This window comes from Ranitomeya imitator, chromosome 3, assembly GCF_032444005.1.
Source record: "Ranitomeya imitator isolate aRanImi1 chromosome 3, aRanImi1.pri, whole genome shotgun sequence".
NCBI lineage: Eukaryota > Metazoa > Chordata > Amphibia > Anura > Dendrobatidae > Ranitomeya > Ranitomeya imitator.
In genome coordinates, this window is record NC_091284.1 from 264183052 (window position 1) to 264205233 (window position 22182).

The window sequence follows — 22182 nt, forward strand, 5'->3', positions numbered from 1 at the left end:
ACGAAGTGTACCGAGCGGAGCCGCCTGTGTGTGTACCGAGCGGAGCTGCTTGTAATTTTTGTGTAGAGTAATTGAATTGTGCCATGATATGCTGTCTCATTATAAGCACATGATGATACAGTGTCACAGGCTTAGCCCTTTATGGGTGGGGAAAAATAGCAGCCACAATTGATTAGCCTAGCATCGTCGCCCTCTCCCAGGGAGCTGCAGCTGCTCCTCCTCCGCAATGCACTGGAGTCCTCTGTGACATCGACTACTGGTGATCATCTGTCGCTCTGCAATCACACAGCACTGAGCAGCCGAGTCAAACAGAGGAGGCTGTGAGTGTCCATCCCACCCTGCTCAGCCCCACTCACTCCACGCACGATTACTAGCCAGGCATTAGCTCCAGTCCACTGGTCTGCTGCTTACATTGCGGCACCCAGGCTGTGTTCGGCAGGTAAGCCCTGGTAAGGTGGTGACTGTGTTACGTGTCTCAAAGAAGTGTCCCCTCTCTCTCCCTCTCTGAACTGTACGGTACTGCACACGCACAGTGGAAGACTCAGGAACATACGGAAGGGGCTTGGCCTAACACAAGGGGGCGTGTGACGGCTGCTTCTCCTGTTGTCTACGGGAAGCAAAGTGTCCCGTGCGGGACATCGGGGCAAAGCATCAAAATCAGGACAGTCCCGCACAATGAGGGACGGTTGGGAGCTATGACTAAGCTGCAGACGACTCCGGCTGGTTGCAAATAATATAGGATTTGTACTCCATTACCCTATTGTAGTTGCTGAATTTGAGTTTACATCATTTCTATGGAATTCTAGAAGTCTCCATGTCCCACAGCTTTACCACGGTCCAGAATTGTGCTCCTGGCTTCAAGGTTTAGCCAGCACTCTGCCAGCAAGTCTCTTTATTTGGTTTCATTGTAAAGTTTCAAATAAAGGGTCGTTTTTTTATATTCATCAGGGCTGCCAACATGGACCTTCTTCAAAGCAGCAAGAAGACTCCAAAAAAGAGCATGGCTCCATGGACCAGGAGCGGAAGCTTAAGCAGTATTTGCAAGATGAGAGGATTGCGCTTTTCTTACAGAATGAAGAGTTCATGAGAGAACTTCAGAGAAACAGGGAATTTCTCCTTGCACTTGAAAGAGGTAAAAAAAACAACAACTTTAAATTATAACATCAAAGGACAGATGACTCTGCAGGGAAGAAATCAGGAAAAAAAATTCCTGTGGAACAAAGTTTAATTAGAGCAGTTGTAATTACAAGGTCATCTGTAAAGAAATATGCATAAAACATGCTTGTCTCTCTACTTGAGATAGAGCTGAGCATTTCTCAGGGAAGCAGAGTAAAGATATTGTCATTAATTCTGTATGTGCTAAAGGCCCTAACACACTGAAGCGAAATATGCCATCAACTATATATCATACAAATTATATTCCTATACACATATTCGGAGACACCAGACAATCATCTCCCTCCTACACTATTTTTTAACATAGTGATAGATCCCCGTTTCAACATTTACAAACTACGGTACTTCCACTTTACTTCTGCGTCTACACTTGAGCAAAGGCAAATTAGAAATTAAAGTCATGGTTTTGCAGGTGACCTCTTACTAGTTGTATGAAATCCCAAGAGCATAGTTCTAGTGCTTTTGGGAGCAATCTTATGATCTGTCATTATTCTTGATATGCTTGAGGCTCTTCTACTCAAGGGTCCAGGTAAAACCTCGTGGGCATTCTTGATTTTTATCAGTTGGCAAACCAAAGTTACAAAATAGGGATGATCAGCCATCTGCAATCTACAATCAAAATGTTATTTATTACATTTCCCATCTATAAGTGTGTCATATCTGGAAATACGCCCGTACGGATAGACTTGTTAAAAATTATTGAAATACCCAAACTCTTATGCCTGCAAACAATGCCAATCTCGCAACTTCAGAGGGATGAATGAAAACTTGGCCTTCTCTTCTGTTTTCATTTGGGGTTGATAAGAGATCTAAAGTTGAATTTCATATTCTCCAACAACCTCATTTACATGGTAGCTGATCTCACCAGTTTACATTTTCTGAAAATGACCAGGATTATAGAGAATTGGCTTATAGCAGTGTGCAGGTTACAATATTGATCAAAACCTTTATACAATTGCCCCACAAACTCCTTGACTATCCTATTTCCACGCTCATTTACTGTTAACCCACTTTTCAGCAAGGTCATGTAGAACCAGGCAGCATCTCCGAAAACTGAAACAAAATTACCTTCAAATTTTTATTTTTTTATATATTGAAATCAAATTTCCAGCAAGGAGAGTCACGCCCTATAATTTGTCATTGGATCTGAAGTGGTATTTCATACTTGTACCAAATGGTTAGTTTCGCCACTAAATAGCTTTTCATACTACACAAATTTTGTACCAAATCCCCGACCTAAATATTCCATTTTTGCATATTAAGAAGGAGACCGGCGGGCGTTGCGGGGGGTAAGGCTCCGGGAGCGGACGGCATTCCAGCTGAGATTTATAAGACCCTGAAAGAAACTCTGTTGGCCAAATTGGTAGGGGTGTATAATAGCTCGTTGGAAAGAGGGGAGTTGCCTTTGTCGATGAGAGAGGCTATTGTTGTGGTTATCCCTAAGGCCGACAAAGATCCACTGATGCCAGAATCCTATAGACCAATTTCACTCCTGACTGCCGATATTAAGATTTTGGCAAAAACCTTGGCAAATAGGTTAAGTAGGGTGATAGACAAATTGGTACACCCTGATCAGTCAGGCTTCATGCCAAACAAATCAACGGCACTCAATCTGAGAAGGCTGTTTTTAAATTTACAAATCCCTTCGGACAATGTTGGCAAAAGGGTTGTGGTATCATTGGACGCCCACAAGGCCTTTGACTGTGTGGAGTGGGGCTATTTGTGGTCAGTGTTGGAACGTTTGGGATTTGGACCTAAATTCATCTCATGGGTGCGGCTGTTGTACTCTTCCCCAGTGGCCAAAATTAGAGTGAATAATGTCCTTTCTGAGACTTTCTCTCTGTCTAGGGGAACTAGACAGGGATGTCCTTTGTCCCCACTGCTATTTGCCCTGGCGGTGGAGCCCCTTGCTGCGAAAATTAGAGGCTCCCGGGAGGTGAAAGGATTTATGTATGGGGTTTCGGAAGAAAAGATTGCGTTATACGCAGATGATATTTTGCTATTCTTGGAGGATTCGGGGGAGACCCTGGCAGGGGCGGAGGCCATTATTGAGGAATTTGGGAGTTACTCTGGTTTGAGAATCAACTGGGAAAAGTCCAATATGATGTTAGTAGATGGGGACTATGAGAATAGTGAAATACGGGACTCTCCTACAAAGCTGAGGTTAGTAGATACATTTAAATACCTGGGGATCCAGATCGCGTTGCCTCTGACTAGCTTTGAGGAACTAAATTTGGTGCCACTTTTGCGGAAGATACGCACTAAGGTTCAGGCGTGGAAAAAGCTACATTTATCGGTTATTGGTAGAATAAATCTAATAAAGATGATTGTGATGCCGCAACTTCTCTACGTGCTACACAACTCCCCTATGTGGATATCGCAGAATAGATTTAGGAGGATTAAATCTCTATTTGGCGAGCTGATTTGGGATGGGAAAAGTTCTAGATTTAAACAAGAAATTCTACAAAGACCAAAGACGGAAGGAGGAGTGGCATTGCCCAACCCATGGTTATACTTTTTGGCTGCACAATGTCAACATTTTAGGGGATGGGGTGAGGAATCGGGTTGGGAGCGGACACCCTGCAGTCTGAGGAATTTGATTGGGTCAAGGGTACTGAGTGAGGGCCTGGAGGGTGGGCATTTTCGAGAGAAGGGTACTAAATTCTGCACTATTAGGCTTATCCAAAAGGTTTGGGACAAAGTTAAGGGAATTAGGGGAGTGAGGGCACTTACTAGGTTCTCGCCCTTGTGGAATAATTGTCTCCTACAGGAGTTTAGACAGATGGAGGGATTTCAGGTTTGGAAGGGAGCGGGAATCTCTCGGATGAGCCAGGTTTTGCACCAAGGTAGAATTAAGGATTTCAAGACATTACAGGAGGAATTTCTGCTGCCAAGCTCTGAATTGTATCAGTATAATCGCATCTCTCATGCATATCGGGCACAATGTAGGAGGGGGCCTATAGAGATTCAGGTGGACCTGATGCTAGACTTTATCCTTATGGGGGAAAGCACAAGGGGGGTGATCTCGGGAATATATGAGTTCCTGCTATTTTCCTTTTTAGAGAAACATCCTATCAGAGCCAGGGCGAAGTGGGAGGCTGATTTGGGGGCGATTGACGGCGATCGGTGGGACTCAATATTGGAATACGTGCCCAAGATCTCGATGAGTGAGCCTGGGAGGTTGTCACAATTGTTTGTTATTCATAGGGCCTATAGAACTCCGGATATGCTGTTCAGGGCAGGTTTAAGACCTAATTCTGAGTGCCCTAGGTGCTTGCAATCCGAGGCGGGTATCTTCCATATGATGTGGCAGTGCCCTAGGCTGGCCTCGTTTTGGATTGTAGTGATAAACAAAGTGGGACTAACATACAGTTGTTCGGTACCACGGGACCCTCTGGTATGCATATTAGATTACGTGGAGGAAATTGTAACTGATAACTTGTATAAAACAGTTATTGCTAGATTGCTGTTTATTGCACGAAAGTTGATCGCTAAGTTCTGGATTAGGGTTGAGCCACCAACGAGAAGAGATTTCATGATGCAAGTAGACCATATTGTTGCATTGGAGAGGAGCATCTATTCTAAAAGAAACAAGATGGACCTTTTCAACAGGTTATGGAATCCCTGGATCGAGTCGACGTGATCTGGAGACCTTGCTCGTGCTTTTGGAACATATATCCCCGTGGGAGCAGTATTGATACGGCGCCTTCTTGTTCCTGGTTAATAATGGACATTCGGGTAGATCGGAGTGGTTCTTGTTAGGTCTCCAGGGGTGGGGGTGAGGGGGGGGAGGGAGGTTGGTTTGGGGCTGAAAGTTTATTGAAAATGCAAAACATAGATGTGTACTGTTTGCAGTAATGTAATCTGCATATATTTTTCTCACTGTTTAATAAAAACATTTGATTAAAAAAGGAGACCACTACATACTGCCACATTTATCACCAGAAGTATGGAACCCACCTTACAACCCGACACCATACAAGGCCACATCTCTCACTTACACAAGACCGTTTTACTGCATTAAAATAATACTACAGATTATCTGGCCTCAAATCCCTGGCCGACAATATATCAATATATCCCTCTAGACATACTTGTCAACTCATTGGAATTGTTACATCCTTAAAGGGAACCAAGTTTGGCCAATACGAGTTGGGGGGTAGGGCTTATATACAACATTCTATAATGCTGTATATAAGCCCCCGATCTGATTCTATAATGCTGTATATAAGCCCCGGATCTGATCTGTAAGAGAAGAAAAAGAAGTTTTATGATACCTGCCGGACAGTCCGGTCCGATGGGTATCACTCTTCTTGGTCCGGCGTCTCCCATCTTCTTACGATCCCAGTTGAGGGCAGAGCAAAGTACTGCAGTACGCAGACGCCGGGAAAGGTCAGAGAGGCCCAGCGCATATGCACTGCAGGACTTTGATCTGCCCTCAGTAGGGCAGATAAGTACGCCTGCACAGGAGCGTGATTCCGGGGAACATGTATGGATGACGCAGGGACACATCATCCACATGAAGCAAGCAGGAGGACGGCATTGCAAGAAGATGTGACACCCATATGGCTTTTATCGCCTTTATTGACAGAGTTGCTGAGATCATTGATTAAAGGGAAGCTGCCACCCCCCAGGTGTTTTTAACTAAAAGAGCCACCTTGTGCAGCAGTAATGCTGCATTCTGACAAGGTGGCTCTTTTAGTTCCAGCTGACTGCGCCTGTGCGGACGCCCTGCCTGTGAATCCCAGCCCCGTAGTATGAATAAATACGAAGACACTGCGGGGCTGGGATTCACAGGCAGGGCATCCGCACAGGCGCAGTCAGCTGGACTGCATATGAGGACAGACGGGCAGCGCTCACTGCACCTGCCCAAGGCAGGAGAAAAGAGTGCAGGCACCGGCTCATTTCAAAACAGCGGTGAGGAGGCGGCACCCGGCGCCAAGAAGATTTGAGTGACGGCTGTGTGGCGTCTGCAGCAGGGGGGAAAGGCCTGCCTCCTTGACTAACGAAAAGGTATTTAGGACAAATTACAAAACTGAATATTTCGGTTGTTACAGCACACAGAACTAAAAGAGCCACCTTGTCAGAATGCAGCATTACTGCTGCACAAGGTGGCTCTTTTAGTTAAAAACGCCTGGGGGGGGAGGGGTGACAGGTTCCCTTTAACTGCAGCGCTTTAGAAGTGACATCTCTGCTGCAGCCTGTACACAATCACAGAAGGATAATACCAATTCACTTTATTATTTTTATCACAGCTATGACAAATTTGTATAAAAAAAAAGTTGAAAGGGAATACCCCTTTAAGTTAGTATTCCCTTCTCATAAAGTAATGGAATATCATTACGGTATGCCTTTAATTTAAAATGGAGTGCAAGTCTAGGAGATCCACTGATCCTGAGAATGAAGGAGTCATAGTTCTGGTTTACTTTATCCCATGCCTCTGTGCCCCAGGCTGCATGGGAGGCTACAGCCAAACCTGGTTGAATGGCGCCACATTGAAGCATAGACGATGGCCACCAATGCCGGTTTACAGGGTAAAACCAGGGTGCTACAGGGATGTGTCCATTTAATTTTCGAGTGCAGTAGGAGTTGTAGAGGTTGGACTTCATGTGAGCCAAGAACTTTAGAAATGTCAAAAATTAGGCAGTTGTCAGCTAGTACTTTATGACCGTGTTAGTTGTCCTGTATTGCTTTGCATAAGAAATTGCAGTGATTGCACGGTACAAGATGACAATTTGTAAAATCTATAAGATAGTATAAGTAAATGTATGCAATGTTGTAGAACACCATTATTAGATAACCGCACTTTGCTGATTTCACTTTGCCCATTTAATGCAGCAGTGTATGAGTGGCTTTTCTCAGACTTGTGGTTATCATTCATGTAGAATTTTAGCCTGCTAAATATTTGAGTGGAAAAAGCACTGCAGGTTGCACCTATCTTAATGCATTCAGATGTACTCTGGATATCCTCTGCAAAGCACTAGTTGACACGACATATTATATATAGACTAGCTATTGAACCCGTTCTACGCCCGGATGGCGAGCATTTATATTGGTATATGGTCTCCATCCTGTCATGTGCTCCACCCATCCTGCGTCCCCATCCTGTCATGTCCTGCACCCATCCTGCGTCCCCATCCTGTCATGTGCTGCACCCATCCTAGGTCCCCATCCTGTCATGTGCTGCTCCCATCCTGCGCCCCCATTCTGACATGTGCTGCACCCATCCTGCGCCTCCATTCTGTCATTTGCTGCTCCCATCCTGCGCCCCCATCCTGTCATGTGCTGCTTCCATCCTGCACTCCCGTTCTGTCATGTGCTGCTGCCATCCTGCACCCCCGTTCTGTCATGTGCTGCTCCCATCCTGCGCCACCGTTCTGTCATGTGCTACCCTGTTCTGTCATGTGCTGCTCCCATCCTGCGCCCCCGTTCTGTCATGTGCTGCTTCCATCCTGCACCACCGTTCTGTCATGTGCTGCTGCCATCCTGCACCCCCATTCTGTCATGTGCTACCCTGTTCTGTCATGTGCTGCTCCCATCCTGCGCCCCCGTTCTGTCATGTGCTGCTCCCATCCTGCGCCACCGTTCTGTCATGTGCTGCTCCCATCCTGCGCCACCGTTCTTTAATTTGCTGCTCCCATCCATATGCCCCATACGCTGCTCCATAAAGGTTTATGGCTCCCATAATATTCAGCATAGTATATGCCTCGTACTTCTCCATAAAGGTTGATGGCCCCCATAAGATGCTCCATAGTATATGCCCCGTACACTGCTCCATAAAGGTTTATGGCCCCCATAAGATGCTCCATATTATATGCCCCGTACATTGCTCCATAAAGGTTTATGGCCCCCATAAGATGCTCCATGGTATATGCCCCCGTACACTGCTCCATTATGGTTTATGGCCCCCATAAGATGCTCCATGGTATATGCCCCCGTACACTGCTCCATTATGGTTTATGGCCCCCATAAGATGCTCCATAGTGTATGCCCCGTACACTGCTCCATTATGGTTGATGGCCCCATAAGATGCTCCACAGTGTATGCCCCGTACGCTGTTCCATAAAGGTTTATGGCCCCCATAAGATGCTCCATAGTATATGCCCTCGTACACTGCTCCATTATGGTTAATGGCCCCATAAGATGCTCCATAGTGTATGCCCCGTACTCTGTTCCATAAAGGTTTATGGCCCCCATAAGATGCTCCATGGTATATGCCCAGTACACTGCTCCATTATGGTTTATGGCCCCCATAAGATGCTCCATGGTATATGCCCGCGTACACTGCTCCATTATGGTTTATGGCCCCCATAAGATGCTTCATAGTATTATATGCCCCGTATGCTGCTGCGATATATTAAAAAAAAAAATGCCATACTCGCCTATCGTCGCTGGGTGCTGGGGGGCCTGAGCAGGCGGGGACAGCGGCGCGCTGTGGGGGTCAGGTGCCGGTATCGCCGCTAGCTCAGGCCCCCGACACTTGCTATATTCACCTGTCTGTCCCGTTCCAGCGCTGCGTGCCGCTTCTTCCGGGTCCTCTGGCTGTGACTGTTCAGTCAGAGGGCAGCGCGCATTAAGCGCGTCATCGCGCCCTTTGAACTGTGAACGTCACAGGCAGAGGACCCGGGAGACGGAGGCGCACGCAGCGCTGGAACGGGGGACAGGTGAATATAGCCGATACTTACCCTCCTGGCACTTCCCTGCTTCTCCTTTGGAGATCGCGGTGTGCGTTCAGTGCTTACGTATACCGCGATCTCCTGGGAGCATCACTCTGTGCGGTCCAGACTGCGCCGGTGCTTGCGCAGTCTATAAAGGCTTCGGACAGAGTGACGCTCCCAGCGTTATATTATAGATTGCGCTACACACAACTCCACTGTTGTAGACCTAGAAAGACCATTAACTTATATAGCTGAGTTTCCTCTTGTAACAAATAGCATAAAGTAAGATGCTTAATATGGATTGTCTACTTTAGAAACCGTTTCGACAATTTTTAACCTTCCATATACATTGTCGGCTGACTTTCCCATAGCTAGCGCTCCGGTGTTCTGTATGAGAGAGCTTCTGCCAGACATCAATAGAACAAAAGGATTGGCAGTCTGAAATTAGACATAATCAATGGATAATGAATAGTTCTTGGAATAATAATAAGTTTCACAATTGGATGCGTTAAAGCACCACTCCGATGTGTTTTTTTATTACAGCGCTGGAGTGGTGCTCTAAATGTAAGTGCTGTGCCCCGTGTCTTATACTCACCCTATGGCGTTTTCATCTGTTATCACCGCCGTTTCCATCTGTCTCCTGCAGATTTTGACCTTTTGGCTGCTCCAGTGTTCATGGAGCGAGCCGTGCGTCACAACTCAATACAACACTATGAGAGAGCCTTGTTCTTGATCTCATAGAATTGCAATGAGAGCTTGTGATGTAGCTTCTGACTTCCAACAAGTCCGAAGCTGCTCTCACATGATAGCGCCGTGGGACCAGAGCCGCACAGAAAGAAAGGTGAAGATGCCGAAAGGTGAGTATAAGACAAGGTGCAGGGGATTTACAGTAGACTTAAAACACCACTCCAGTGCCAAAAAAAACAGCTGGAGTGGTTCTTTAAAAGAACTGTTTCTGTGCTGTGATCTTATATATGTTCCCGTGCAATGTACTGTTATTTGCTGTGTCCGTGCTATTTCAGTTCATGGTCAGCACTTAATCACAGCTCCTGGCCAGGGGAGGGAAGCATAAGTCAATTATGATAAGTGAGTATATAGACAGGAACAGGGTCCCCAGTTGTCATGTGAGGGAACATGTTTCCCTGCCTGAGGTAACACAGTAGTGAGTGTTTCTGCCACCTCTCCAACCACCTGAGCTCATCCTAAATCAATGACATAGGAACTACAACTGCTGCTAAGTTTATGTGTCAGTGACTTGATTTATGATGTACTAATAGGATTGGTAACGTGGCAGAAACACTCCCTCCTGTAATAAAACGGACAGGGTTACCTCAGAAAGCAGAGGCTGTAAGACCCTTCTGTTTCATCTGTGGATCTAGCTGAATGATTGCACTAATAGAGAGATCTAATAAGGACATATGTGGATCTGCATGTGTGCTCTAGATCCATAACTGATAGTATAATAGTTGCAGATCTGACAACAAGGTAGTCGACTGGATCTGTATATATGATCGTGTAGTCCTCTAGCTGTGAATTTGTCAATGTGACCACAACATACCAATTTTGGCCGTATGATCTCACAGCTCTGCGATCATTCCAGATCTGACTATATGCTTCTGCAAGCTAAATACTAGTGGATGAACTAAGTGTGTGATCCTCTAATAGTTGTCACCTGACTATAAGTCAAGATTGAACTGTGGACCTGACTATGATCTCCCAGTGATAAAAACATTTATATATCACTATAGTCAGTGAGTCACAACATGATCTCCTGCAGACTTGAGTCTCTGATCACAAATAGTAAAATAAGAATCCGATATCGTTCCAATATATATACACTGCTCAAAAAAATAAAGTGAACACTAAAATCCCATATCCTAGATATCACTGAATGAAATATTCCAGTTGTAAATCTTCAATGCCTTCATCTTGCAGGAGCTGCTGACACACTCCAGCCACATGAGGTCTGGCAGTGTCGTGCATTAGGAGGAACCGAGGGCCAACCGCACCAGCATATGGTCTCACAAGGGGGTCTGAGGATCTCATCTCGGTACCTAATGGCAGTCAGGCTACCTCTGGCGAGCACATGGAGGACTGTGCGGCCCTCCAAAGAAATGCCACCCCACACAATTACTGACCCACTGCCAAACCGGTCATGCTGAAGGATGTTGCAGGCAGGGGATCGCTCTCTACGGCGTCTCTAGACTCTGTCACGTCTGTCACATGTGCTCAGTGTGAACCTGCTTTCATCTGTGAAGAGCACAGGGTGCCATTGGCGAATTTGCCAATCCTGGTGTTCTGTGGCAAATGCCAAGTGTCCTGCACGGTGTTGGGCTGTGACAACAACCCCCATCTGTGGACGTCAGGTACTCAGACCATCCCCATGGAGTCGGTTTCTAACCGTTTGTGCAGACACATGCATGTTTGTGGCCTGCTGGAGGTCATTTTGTAGGACTCTGGCAGTGTTCCTCCTTGCGCAAAGGCTGAGGTAGCGGTCCTGCTGCTGGGTTGTTGCCTTCCTACGGCCCCCTCCACATCTCCTGGTGTACTGGCCTGTCTCCTGGTAGCGTCTCCAGCCTCTGCACTCTACGCTGACAGACACAGCAAACCTTCTTACCACAGCTCACATTGATGTGCCATCCTGGTTGAGCTGCACTACCTGAGCCACTTGTGTGGGTTGTAGAGTCAGCCTCATGCTACCACGAGTGTGAAAGCACAACCAACATTCAAAAGTGACCAAAACATGAGCCAGAAAGCATTGGTACTGTGGTCCCCACCTGCAGAACCACTCCTTTATTGAGGGAGTCTTGATATTTGCCAATACTTTCCACCTATTGTCTATTCCATTTTCACAACATGTGAAATTAATTGTCAGTGTTTGCTTCCTAAGTGGACAGTTTGATTTCACAGAAGTTTGATTTATTTGGAGTTATATTCTGTTGTTTAAGTGTTCCCTTTATTTTTGAGCAGTGTATATCCCGAAGAGAAGCACTGAGAAATTCCTTTGTTACCCGAATATACCAATGATTGGGTATCTATCCCCTCTGTTGCTGGAGCCAATAAGGGCAGTGCAATAAATAATAGGCTATATACGCACAAGCACTTTAATGGCATACTCACATACATTAATCTTGTAATTTTAAACTTGTGTTTCTTTGAAAATGATTAAAAGTTACGTTTTAATTTAGGATCTTGATTAGGAATCTTTAGTTGCCTTTGGCAAATTGTTTGTCGACTATGAACTGGAGCACCTCTGCACGGTCAGACACAGCCATTACACAGTACACAGCATGGGCACATTTATAAGGTTATCTCAGCACAGGAACATTTTATATAACACATTCAATTGTGAAACTTCAGCTGCACATGGCAGTATTTGGTCAGTATTTCACATCTGTATTTGTAAACCAAAACCAGGAGTGGGTGATAAATGCTGAAATGGTGATGTGTTTCTATTACACTTTTCCTGTGAGTGTTCCACTCCTGGGTTTGACTTACAAATACTAATGTAATCTACTGACCAAATACTGAACGTGTGAACATGGCCTTATTATTATTCCAAAATCTGATCATTAACATGTACTTTGTTCATGGAACAAACCCTTTAGTATAGCTGCAAGTAGGCAGCGGAAAACTGCGTCTCACAACAGTGTAAACACACAAATTTGTAAGTTGTGCTTGGATTTATACTATCTAAAGAGCTGCAAATACTTTACTATTTAAGATAGTTTAAAGCCTCATTTTTAGCAGTTATAAAGAGTTTCTCTTGTGATGGAAGACTTGTGCTGTTCAGCATTACACAGAGAGCTGATAGACTGGAATTGACACTTTCTACTGATTCAAGGTAATCAAACAACCTTTTTTTTGTCTCCATCAAAGAGCAACATAATGTATGGGCAGAGACTGCTATTCCAGTGCTGGGTCATTTACTGGGCTACTTACTTTAGTTATGATAAAATCACAGTTTTATCTGCTGTAGATCGGCCAGTTCTCTCACCAATGAGTTCTGTATAACTACACCCACACCAATGCCTGACAGCTTTCTGTCTTCACTGTGCATAGGCAGAAATCTGCAAATCAGTGTTGGGGGTGGCGATAGACAGAGCTCATGAATTTGAAAGGTTACATTTTGGCAAGTTTGCTAGTCTTTTCAGTGATAATCTTCTGCTGATACAACCACTGTAATCATCCCAGTAAGTGACATACTGTAATACTGAAATCAGGTTCTCTACCTCTACATTTTTTTGCTCTCAAATGAGGTAGAAAAAACCTGGCGATAGTTTACCTTGTTGTAATGTAGCAGGAAAAATGAACACGGTGTACATATATTATGTTGTATGCTGTAATGGTACCCTTTTCAGAAACCTGTAAAGGAGAAGCAGTAGACCGTACTCCTCTTCAGTTTCCCTATTCGTTCCTATGAGAGTGTTTTGGTCGATGGATGGCATTGGGTCCCAAGCAAGCTTTGTTGAAGTAATACATTTTAGTAAAAATGAACACCCTCCTCTGCCATCCTTTCATACACAAATGGAAAGAATTTTTTTTGTGCCAAACTTGCATAAAACAATTTATTGGCCTTTAAAATACCAAAAAATAATAGATGTATTGATTTAAATTTAGTTTGTACATAAAAGTATGCTGAAAGATGATCATTCCACTGTGTTCTCATAATGTTGACTTGTCTCTTGTTTTTTTTTTTTTTTTTTTTTTTTTAACGTTTCAGATCGTTTGAAATATGAGTCAAAGAAATCCAAGTCTAACAGTATGCCGGTGAATAATGATTTCAGTTTTTGCCCTTCAATATCAAGTAAGGACATATGACACTAGGGAAAAATCAATAGCTTCTCTGCTTGCTTTTGTACCTTGTATATTATACATATTGTAACACAATCAAAATGTATCAGTCGCCTCTCCCAAATTGTATTTTTGGTAATTACCTGTCACTTATAACCATTCCCTGATGTTGCCATATATAATGTATTATTTAAAATCTGGTTCTGCTACCTTTTTAATTCTGTATAGTAAATATTCTAATAAATAGGACAGGTGCATGATACCTGCAGGTATCTCTAAGCTTGACATCAATGGCATCGCTCATCTTCCGATGCGGGGGTAAACAGCACTTATAATAACCTTCAATATTTTACACCAAAATGCCAGGGCAAATTTGGTGTATTTATGGTAAAGTACCATTTATACTCGATTTATAAGCCGATCTGAGTATAAGCCGAGGCACCTACTTTTGCCATGAAAAACGGGGCAAGCTTATTGACTCAAGTATAAGCCGTATATACATTGTCCCCTCATCTCTATCGTGGTATGCATGGCCCCCCCGACCCTGTCATTGTATGCATGGCTCCCCAGTCCCTGTCAATGTATGCATGGCTCCCCAGTCCCTGTCATTGTATGCATGGCTCTCCAGTCCCTGTCATTGTACGCATGGCTCCCCAGTCCCTGTCCTAGTATGCATGGTTCCCCAGTCCCTGTCCTGGTGTGCATGGCTCCCCAGTCCCTGTCCTGGTGTGCAAGGCTCCCCAGTCCCTGTCCAGGTGTGCATGGCACCCCAGTCCCTGTCATTGCATGCATGGCTTCCCAGTCCCTGTCATTGTGTATGCATGGTTCTCCAGTCCCTGTCCTGCTATGCATGGCTCCCCAGTCCCTGTCCTGGTGTGCATGGCTCCCTAGTCCCTGTCGTATGCATAGCTCCACAGTCCCTGTCCTGGTGTGCATGGCTCCCCAGTCCCTGTCATTGTGTGCATGGCTCCCCAGTCCCTGTCCTGGTGTGCATGGCTCCCCAGTCCCTGTCGTGGTGTGCATGGCTCCCCAGTCCCTGTCCTGGTGTGCATGGCTCTCCAGTCCCTGTCCTGGTGTGCATGGCTCCCCAGTCCCTGTCCTGGTGTGCATGGCTCCCCAGTCCCTGTCCTGGTGTGCATGGCTCCCCAGTCCCTGTTGTGGTGTGCATGGCTCCCCAGTGCCTGTCCTGGTGTGCATGGGTCCCCAGTCCCTGTCCTGGTGTGCACGGCTCCCCAGTCCCTGTCCTGGTGTGCACGGCTCCCCATTCCCTGTCCTGGTGTGCATGGCTCCCCATTCCCTGTCCTGGTGTGCATGGCTCCCCAGTCCCTGTCCTGGTGTGCATGGGTCCCCAGTCCCTGTCCTGGGGTGCATGGCTCCCCAGTCATTGTCCTGGTGTGCATGGCTCCCCATTCCCTGTCCTGGTGTGCATGGCTCCCCTGTCCCTGTTCTGGTGTGCATGGCTCCCCATTCCCTGTCCTGGTGTGCATGGCTCCCCTGTCCCTGTTCTGGTGTGCATGGCTCCCCAGTCCTTGTCATGGTGTGCATGGCTCCCTAATCCCTGTCATTGAATGCATGGCTCCCCAGTCCCTGTCATTGTATGCATGGCTCCCCAGTCATTGTCCTGGTATGCATGGCTCCTTATCACCTTAAAAAAACATCTTATTTACCTGCCTGCCCTCAGTGGCACTGCATCTTGTTCTGGGTTTCAGCAGCTCTTCCTGCCGAGCGATTACATGGCCCCCCTCATTAAGGTAGTGAATATGCATGCCACACCTATTGAAGTGGAGAGGCATGCATATTCATTACCTTAATGAGCGGGGCCACGTGATCGCTCAGCTGGAACAGCTGCAGGTGCCGGCGACCTGAACGAGATGCAGTGCCAGCACCGAGGGCGCCGGTAGGTGAGTATGATAAGTGCTGGAAGCCGTCGGCTGCGGCTGGCACTGTGCACTATTACAGCAACGGCACAGGCTTTAGCCGCCGGCTTTCTGGGACCATTTTCAGCAAAAAAAAAAAACGTGCTGGAAAACTCGTCTTATGCACAAGTCAACCAAGAGGTGGTATACAGAAAATGTTCTAATGTGTCTAGCAAAATGTGTCAAATCTGTCAAGTTTGCAACATAACTTTGCTACATTTTCTGCCTGTCTGGTCTAGTTATAAACTGCCTAAGGCTATGTGCACACGTTGCGGAATGTTGTGCAGATTTTTCCGCACGGATTTTAGTAAATCTGCAGGAAAACCGCACTGCGGAATTACTGCGGTTTTTCCTCGGGTTTTGTGCAGATTTCACCTGCGGTTTTACACCTGCGGATTCCTATTGAGGAGTAGGTATAAACCGCTGCGGAATCCGCACAAAGAATTGACATGCTGCGGAATAAACTACGCAGTTTTTCCGTGCATTTTTTACCGTAGCATGTGCACTGCGGATTCTGTTTCCACAGACTTACATGGTACTGTAAACTCATGGAAAACTGCTGCGAATCTGCAGCGGCCAATCCACTGCTGATCCACAGCAAAATCCACAGCGTGTGCACATAGCCTAAATTTATGCTGGTAATAAAAAAATCTCCCCTATGTGTCTGTTTTCTGGAAGTCCCTTAAAAGGGTCTACAGACTGAAGCTTAATTTTAGGATCAGAGCCTCCCTGACAAATTCCATTTTTTTAAACCGCACCTCGATGGAACTAAGTGGACTACCTTATTCTTTCGGTCTAAAGCAGAAGCTACAGGCATATGTGATTATAGTCTAAATAGGGGACTGAAGCAGTTGAAATCCAAGTACCGTAGGTGTCCTAATTCCCATATATCCGGTATTAGCTAAATGTTCATGAAAGGTCGTCAAATAAAATATAATAGTAGCATTGCATTTGTGTTCTTTTATATTACAGCCATTGAATCCCATTCTGTTTCTGAGGTCTGTGATGCTAACAGTGCTATATCTGAAGATGCCTTATTTAGAGATAAATTAAAACACATGGGCAAATGTAAGTATATAATAAAACCACATATAATATGAAGAAAAGTTTATTGGGTAGCGGCGCTCATAGGATGGACAGGGGTAGCTGCGGGTAATATTCCGTACCACACAAAGGAATGGATAATTGTAAAACAGTAAAAATTATATATTTTTACCTGCGCTAAACTATAAATTACATTCCAGCCTCACTCCTATTTCTGTCATAAAAATGAAAAGTGTCCTGCTCATGCTGACCGCATAGATTGATTTTTTGTGTTGGTTGTCTAGAGGCACCTTATTGTCTGTTTAATGTTTATGTCTGTATTTTAACTAGTTTGTTAATAAAGAGAGTTTGTTTTAAAGGGAATCTGTCACCCCGTTTTTTCAGATTGAGATAAAAATACTGTTAAATAGGGCCTGCGCTGTGCGTTACAATAGTGTATGTAGTGTACCCTGATTCCCCACCTATGCTGCGAAATACATTACCAAAGTCGCCGTTTTCGCCTGTCAATCAGGCTGGTCAGGTCAGGTGGGCGTGGTGACATCGCTGTTTCTTCCCCAGCTTTCCGTTGGTGGCGTAGTGGTGTGCGCATGTCCAAGTGCCGAATCCACTGCGCGCATGTGAAGAAACAGCGCGCGATCTGCGCTATTACCCCCTGTCATCGGCGGGGGCGGCCATCTTCCTGGGGCCGCGCGTGCGCAGATGGAGTGCTCTGCTGCATGGGGCTTCAGGAAAATGGCCGTGGGATGCCGCGCGTGCGCAGATGGAGATCGCAGCGGCCATTTTCCCAAAGCCGAGTTTGCATCTCGGCCGCCGCGATCTCCATCTGCGCACGCGCGGCATCCCGCGGCCATTTTCCTGAAGCCCCGTGCAGCAGAGCACTCCATCTGCGCACGCGCGGCCCCAGGAAGATGGCCGCCCCCACCGATGACAAGGGTAATTGCACAGATCGCGCGCTGTTTCTTCACGTGCGCGCAGTGGATTCGGCACTTGGACATGCGCACACCACTACGCCACCAACGGAAAGCTGGGGAAGAAACAGCGATGTCACCACGCCCACCTGACCTGACCAGCCTGATTGACAGGCGAAAACGGCGACTTTGGTAATGTATTTCGCAGCATAGGTGGGGAATCAGGGTACACTACATACACTATTGTAACGCACAGCGCAGGCCCTATTTAACAGTATTTTTATCTCAATCTGAAAAAACGGGGTGACAGGTTCCCTTTAATATATTTCTGCGACACTTCTTGGAACACGGTTTATTTTTCTGTGTTCTCAGTATGTTCTATAAAGTACATTACTCAAACATTCACGATGAGTAGTTACCTGTTTGATGGAAAGGGTGCTCAGATTTCTCTATTAAACATGTGTATCGGATCAAGGATCAAGCCCTTGCCCACAGCTAATCCTTGATCCAATACACATGTTTAATAGAGAAATCTGAGCACCCTTCCCATCAAACAGGTAACTACTCATCACATATAATATGATTAAATTTAGTTCCTATACAGATTACTGTCTGAAAGCCATGATTTCAACATTGTATGTTAGATCTGAGCAAATTCATTTGAAGTAATATGAATTTGTACCAGATTTTAAGAAATTCGCAGGTCCCAGCAAATTCTAACAATTTGCAATTCAAACCCCCCCAAAATGACCAATGTCATTTTACACATTGCATAAGATGACACCAGCCACAGAACACTTGCATGACTTCAGGCACTGCGAAAGCATTGGATTTCCCATAATGCCTTGCAGCTATCACTTCACATGATAATGCGCAGCCAATCAGGAGGGTCTATAAGTGCCACTATAAAAGTTGAAGCAGAGAAATCAGCTGACATTTACATGTGGTGACAGTTTTCACATTTACTGAAGACACATGCACACGTAGACCCATTCAAGTGAATGGGTCTGTGCACATGACAGTGTGTTTCCACTGACCATGTGTCTGTGGGTAAAACACGCTGTCATGTCCGTTTTTTACCAGCAGCACGGGCTGCAATACGTCCCGCACACATGCACACTGATAACACCCGGGAATGTTATCAGTGTGACACGTATTGGCGTGCCTGAGAAGCAGCGGTACAGTTAGTGCTGTTCCCCAGCGCGGGGTGCTAAAGGCGGCTCACATCATTCTCCCCTGCTTTGCCGGCGATCAGCTTGATCAGGGGGAATGATCAGAGTTATATTCAACTGAGTATTCTTCACCCGCTGCCTGCGCTATAAATAAATAAAATGGTGTGGGTTCTCCTGTATTTTTGATAACCAGCCAGGCAAAACTGACAGCTGCGGGCTTAAACCCTCAGCTGTCCGCTTTAGCAAGGCTGGGTATCAAGTATAGAGAGGTCCCCACGCTGTTTTTTTAAAACTATTTAAGTACATACAGTCATGCTGAAGTAGACATCTGGGGGCTAGTATTCTCACACTGGCAAGGGGCCATGGACATAGGCTCCCCCACAGCCTAAAAATAGCAGCCTGCAGCTGCCCAGAAAAGGCACATCTATTAGATGAGCCAATTCTTGCGCTTTGCCCAGCTCTTCCCACTTGCCCTGTAGCGGTGGCAAGTGGGGTTCATATTTGTGGGATTGATGTCACTTTTGTATTGTCTGGTGTCATCAAGCCCCCATGGGTTAATAATTGAGAGGCGTCTATTAGGCTACTTTCACACTAGCGTCGGAATCTCCCCGTCGCAATGCATCGGGCAGAGATTCCGACGCTAGCGTTTAACGCACTGCACAACGGGTGCAGCGGATGCATTTCTCCGGCGCATCCGCTGCCCCATTGTGAGGTGCGGGGAGATGGGGGCGGAGTTCCGGCCGCGCATGCGCGGTCAGAAAAAGCGGTCCGTCAGGAGCAAAAAACGTTACATGAAACATTTTTTGCTCCCAGCGGTCGGCCACAACACGGCACGACGGTTGCGACGTGTGGCAAAGCGTCGCAGTGCGTCGCTAATGTTAATCTATGGGGCAAAAACGCATCCTGCAAACAACTTTGCAGGATGCGTTTTTTGCCATAAACGATGCATTGCGACGTCTGGCAAAACATGCCAGTGTGAAAGTAGCCTAAGACATTACTATAGTTATTTGGTAAATAAAGACACCGCAAGTATAAAGTCCTTTATTTGAAATAAAACAAAACATACTTACCCATTTTTATTTAAAAATAACAAACACAGTTATTCTCACCTAATGCCCATTCCATTGAATTCCTCATCTCCTGTAATCAAACAAAAATAGAAAAGCCATATCCCTCACCTGTCCGTCGTTCTGTCCCATGCAGTAATCCATATTTGGCGGATGAATAGTTTTCGACCTGGACGTTGCCAACATGCGATCATCCAGGCCGAGAACCACTGAATGAGCTGCTGCGAATGCAGCATCAGTGACTGGCGGTGACATAATCAAGGTTCCCTCAGGTCACTGAGGCTGTGTTCCCAGCCTGGCTGAACGGCGGTGACCTCTGCGCTGTGAGAAAAAGCCACTGAGTTCACCGCAGTTCATCTCAGTGAGTTCAGCGCAGATGAACTCGCTGAGCTGAATTGCAGTGAACTCCTATATCACTGTAGATAAGATATAATACAAAGATTTCTTATTTTCACTCATACAATTAATTTATTAAATAAAAATTAAAAGGACAGTTGCTCTTTAATCATTTACATTGGAAACTTTTAATTCTGTCAATTACATCTACATCTTTTCTGCTTCTTAAAGGGAACCTGTTAGCAGGATTGTGCACAGTAACCTACAGTGTCAGGTCGGCGCCTTTATACTGATTAAAATTTTATACCAGGAGGAGGGATCCTTTATGTGGTGCTCTGATTAGATATTCATAATGACTGCTGGCCGGTCACTGATCCCTCTGTGATTTGCCCCCTAGTTTGCATAATGAATATCTGTGCATAGTTTAAAAAAAAAAAACTTCTGCAGGCAGGAGATAACCGAGAGCTGCTTCTGCGCAGCTGCGTATGTCGCCATCTTGGAGGAGGAATTTTTTTTTCTTCTCCAGTAAGATGGTGCCACCGACCCATGTGGAGTAGCAGCTATTAGATCACAGCTATATACACCGATAGCTGCTACTGCAGAATTTTTCTCACTGTGCTAATGGAGATCTCACCGAGGTCACCGCAGTTAAGCCCGGCTGGGAACGCAGCCTAAGTGACCGGAGGTAACCTCGATTACGTCACCGCAGGACACTGAGGCTGCGCTCGCAGCAGTTCATTCATCAGTAGTTCTCAGCCTGGACTGTCGCATCTTGGCACCATCCAGGTTGAAAACTGTTTATCCCCAGACATGGATAACGGCATGGGGCAGAATGATGGATAGGTTAGAGATATTGTTGTTTTTTTATTTTTGTTTTATTACAGGAGACAATGGATTCAGTGGAATTAGGCGTTAGGGGAGTATAATTGTTTGTTATTTTTAAATAAAAAAGCAAAAGTGTATTTTGTTTTATTTCAAATAAAAGACTTTATTCTGACTGTGTGTTTATTTACCATACAACTATAGGATTAGTAATGGATAGGTGTCTTATAGACGCCTCTCCATTACTAAGCCATGGGTTTGATGTCACCAGACAATACAAAGGTGACATCAACCCCACAAATATTAACCCCTCTTGCCACTGCTACAGGGAAAGTGGGAAGAGCCAAGCAAAGTTTCAGAATTTGCAAATCTAATAGTGGCTGCAGGCTGCTATTTTTAGATTGGAGGGGGCAATATTAATGGCCCCTTACCAGCCTGAGAATATCAGCCCCCAGCTGTCTAGTTTAGCAAGGCTAGTTGTCAAAAATGTGGGGGAACCCACACTGTTTTTTTATACTATTTATTTAAATTATTAAAATAAATATGGTGGGGTCACCCCTCTATTCTTGATAACCAACCTTTCTGAAGCTGACAGCTGAGGGTTGCCCCTAGCTGTGAGTTTTGTCTGGCTGGTTATCAAAAATACAGGGGAGGCCAAGAGTTTTTTTTTTTTTTTTTTAAATCATTTATTTACAGAGCAGGAGCCGGCTAATGATTACACCCATCAGCCACTCCTGCTCTCGCTGGTTTTAGCGGCAGCAAGCGTCGGATGATTGGAGCAGTAGTCCCATCAGCTGACATCAGTGACCGGAGGTAAACTTTATACCTCCAGTCACAGCTGAGTGCTCGCGCTGTATTTTAACATCGTGGGAACCACGGCTCTCTAACCAGGGATGACTTCACCGCCGATCAGAAGTGGTGTTTGCCTTGTCGTCATGCACATGACAGTGTGGAAATTACTGGATGTTCGGTCCCCACATTCACGTGAATAGGGTCCACTTTTGAGTACTATTCTGGTACCTGAACTTTTTGTAACTGTTCAGCCAAACCCCCTGGACCTGAACATCCAGGTGTCTGCTCATCTGTACTCACTAGTGCACAGAACTTGTTTCCAAAATGTATCGGGCTTGTTTAGATGTTCTTTTGCATACTTCTGACGCTGAATTTTATGGTGAGAGTGTAGGAGAGGTTTTCTTCTGATGATTCTTCCTTGAAGGCCATATTTGTGCAGGTGTCTGTGAACAGAACAATGTACCACAACTTCAGAGTCTTCTAATTCTTTCTGAAGG

General features: G+C 45.5%; 1 protein-coding gene across 8 annotated transcripts in view; it reads left to right on the top strand.

Annotated features, from left to right (window-relative positions):
- Positions 1-22182, top strand: part of CUEDC1 (CUE domain containing 1) — a 227995-nt gene that overhangs the window by 152790 nt on the left and 53023 nt on the right. For all 8 annotated transcript variants that reach the window (XM_069756438.1, XM_069756431.1, XM_069756432.1 and 5 more), the window contains 3 exons: positions 949-1132; positions 13558-13641; positions 16517-16612. In XM_069756438.1, coding sequence (XP_069612539.1) covers positions 949-1132; positions 13558-13641; positions 16517-16612 — 364 coding nt within the window. The remainder of the gene's footprint in view (positions 1-948; positions 1133-13557; positions 13642-16516; positions 16613-22182) is intronic.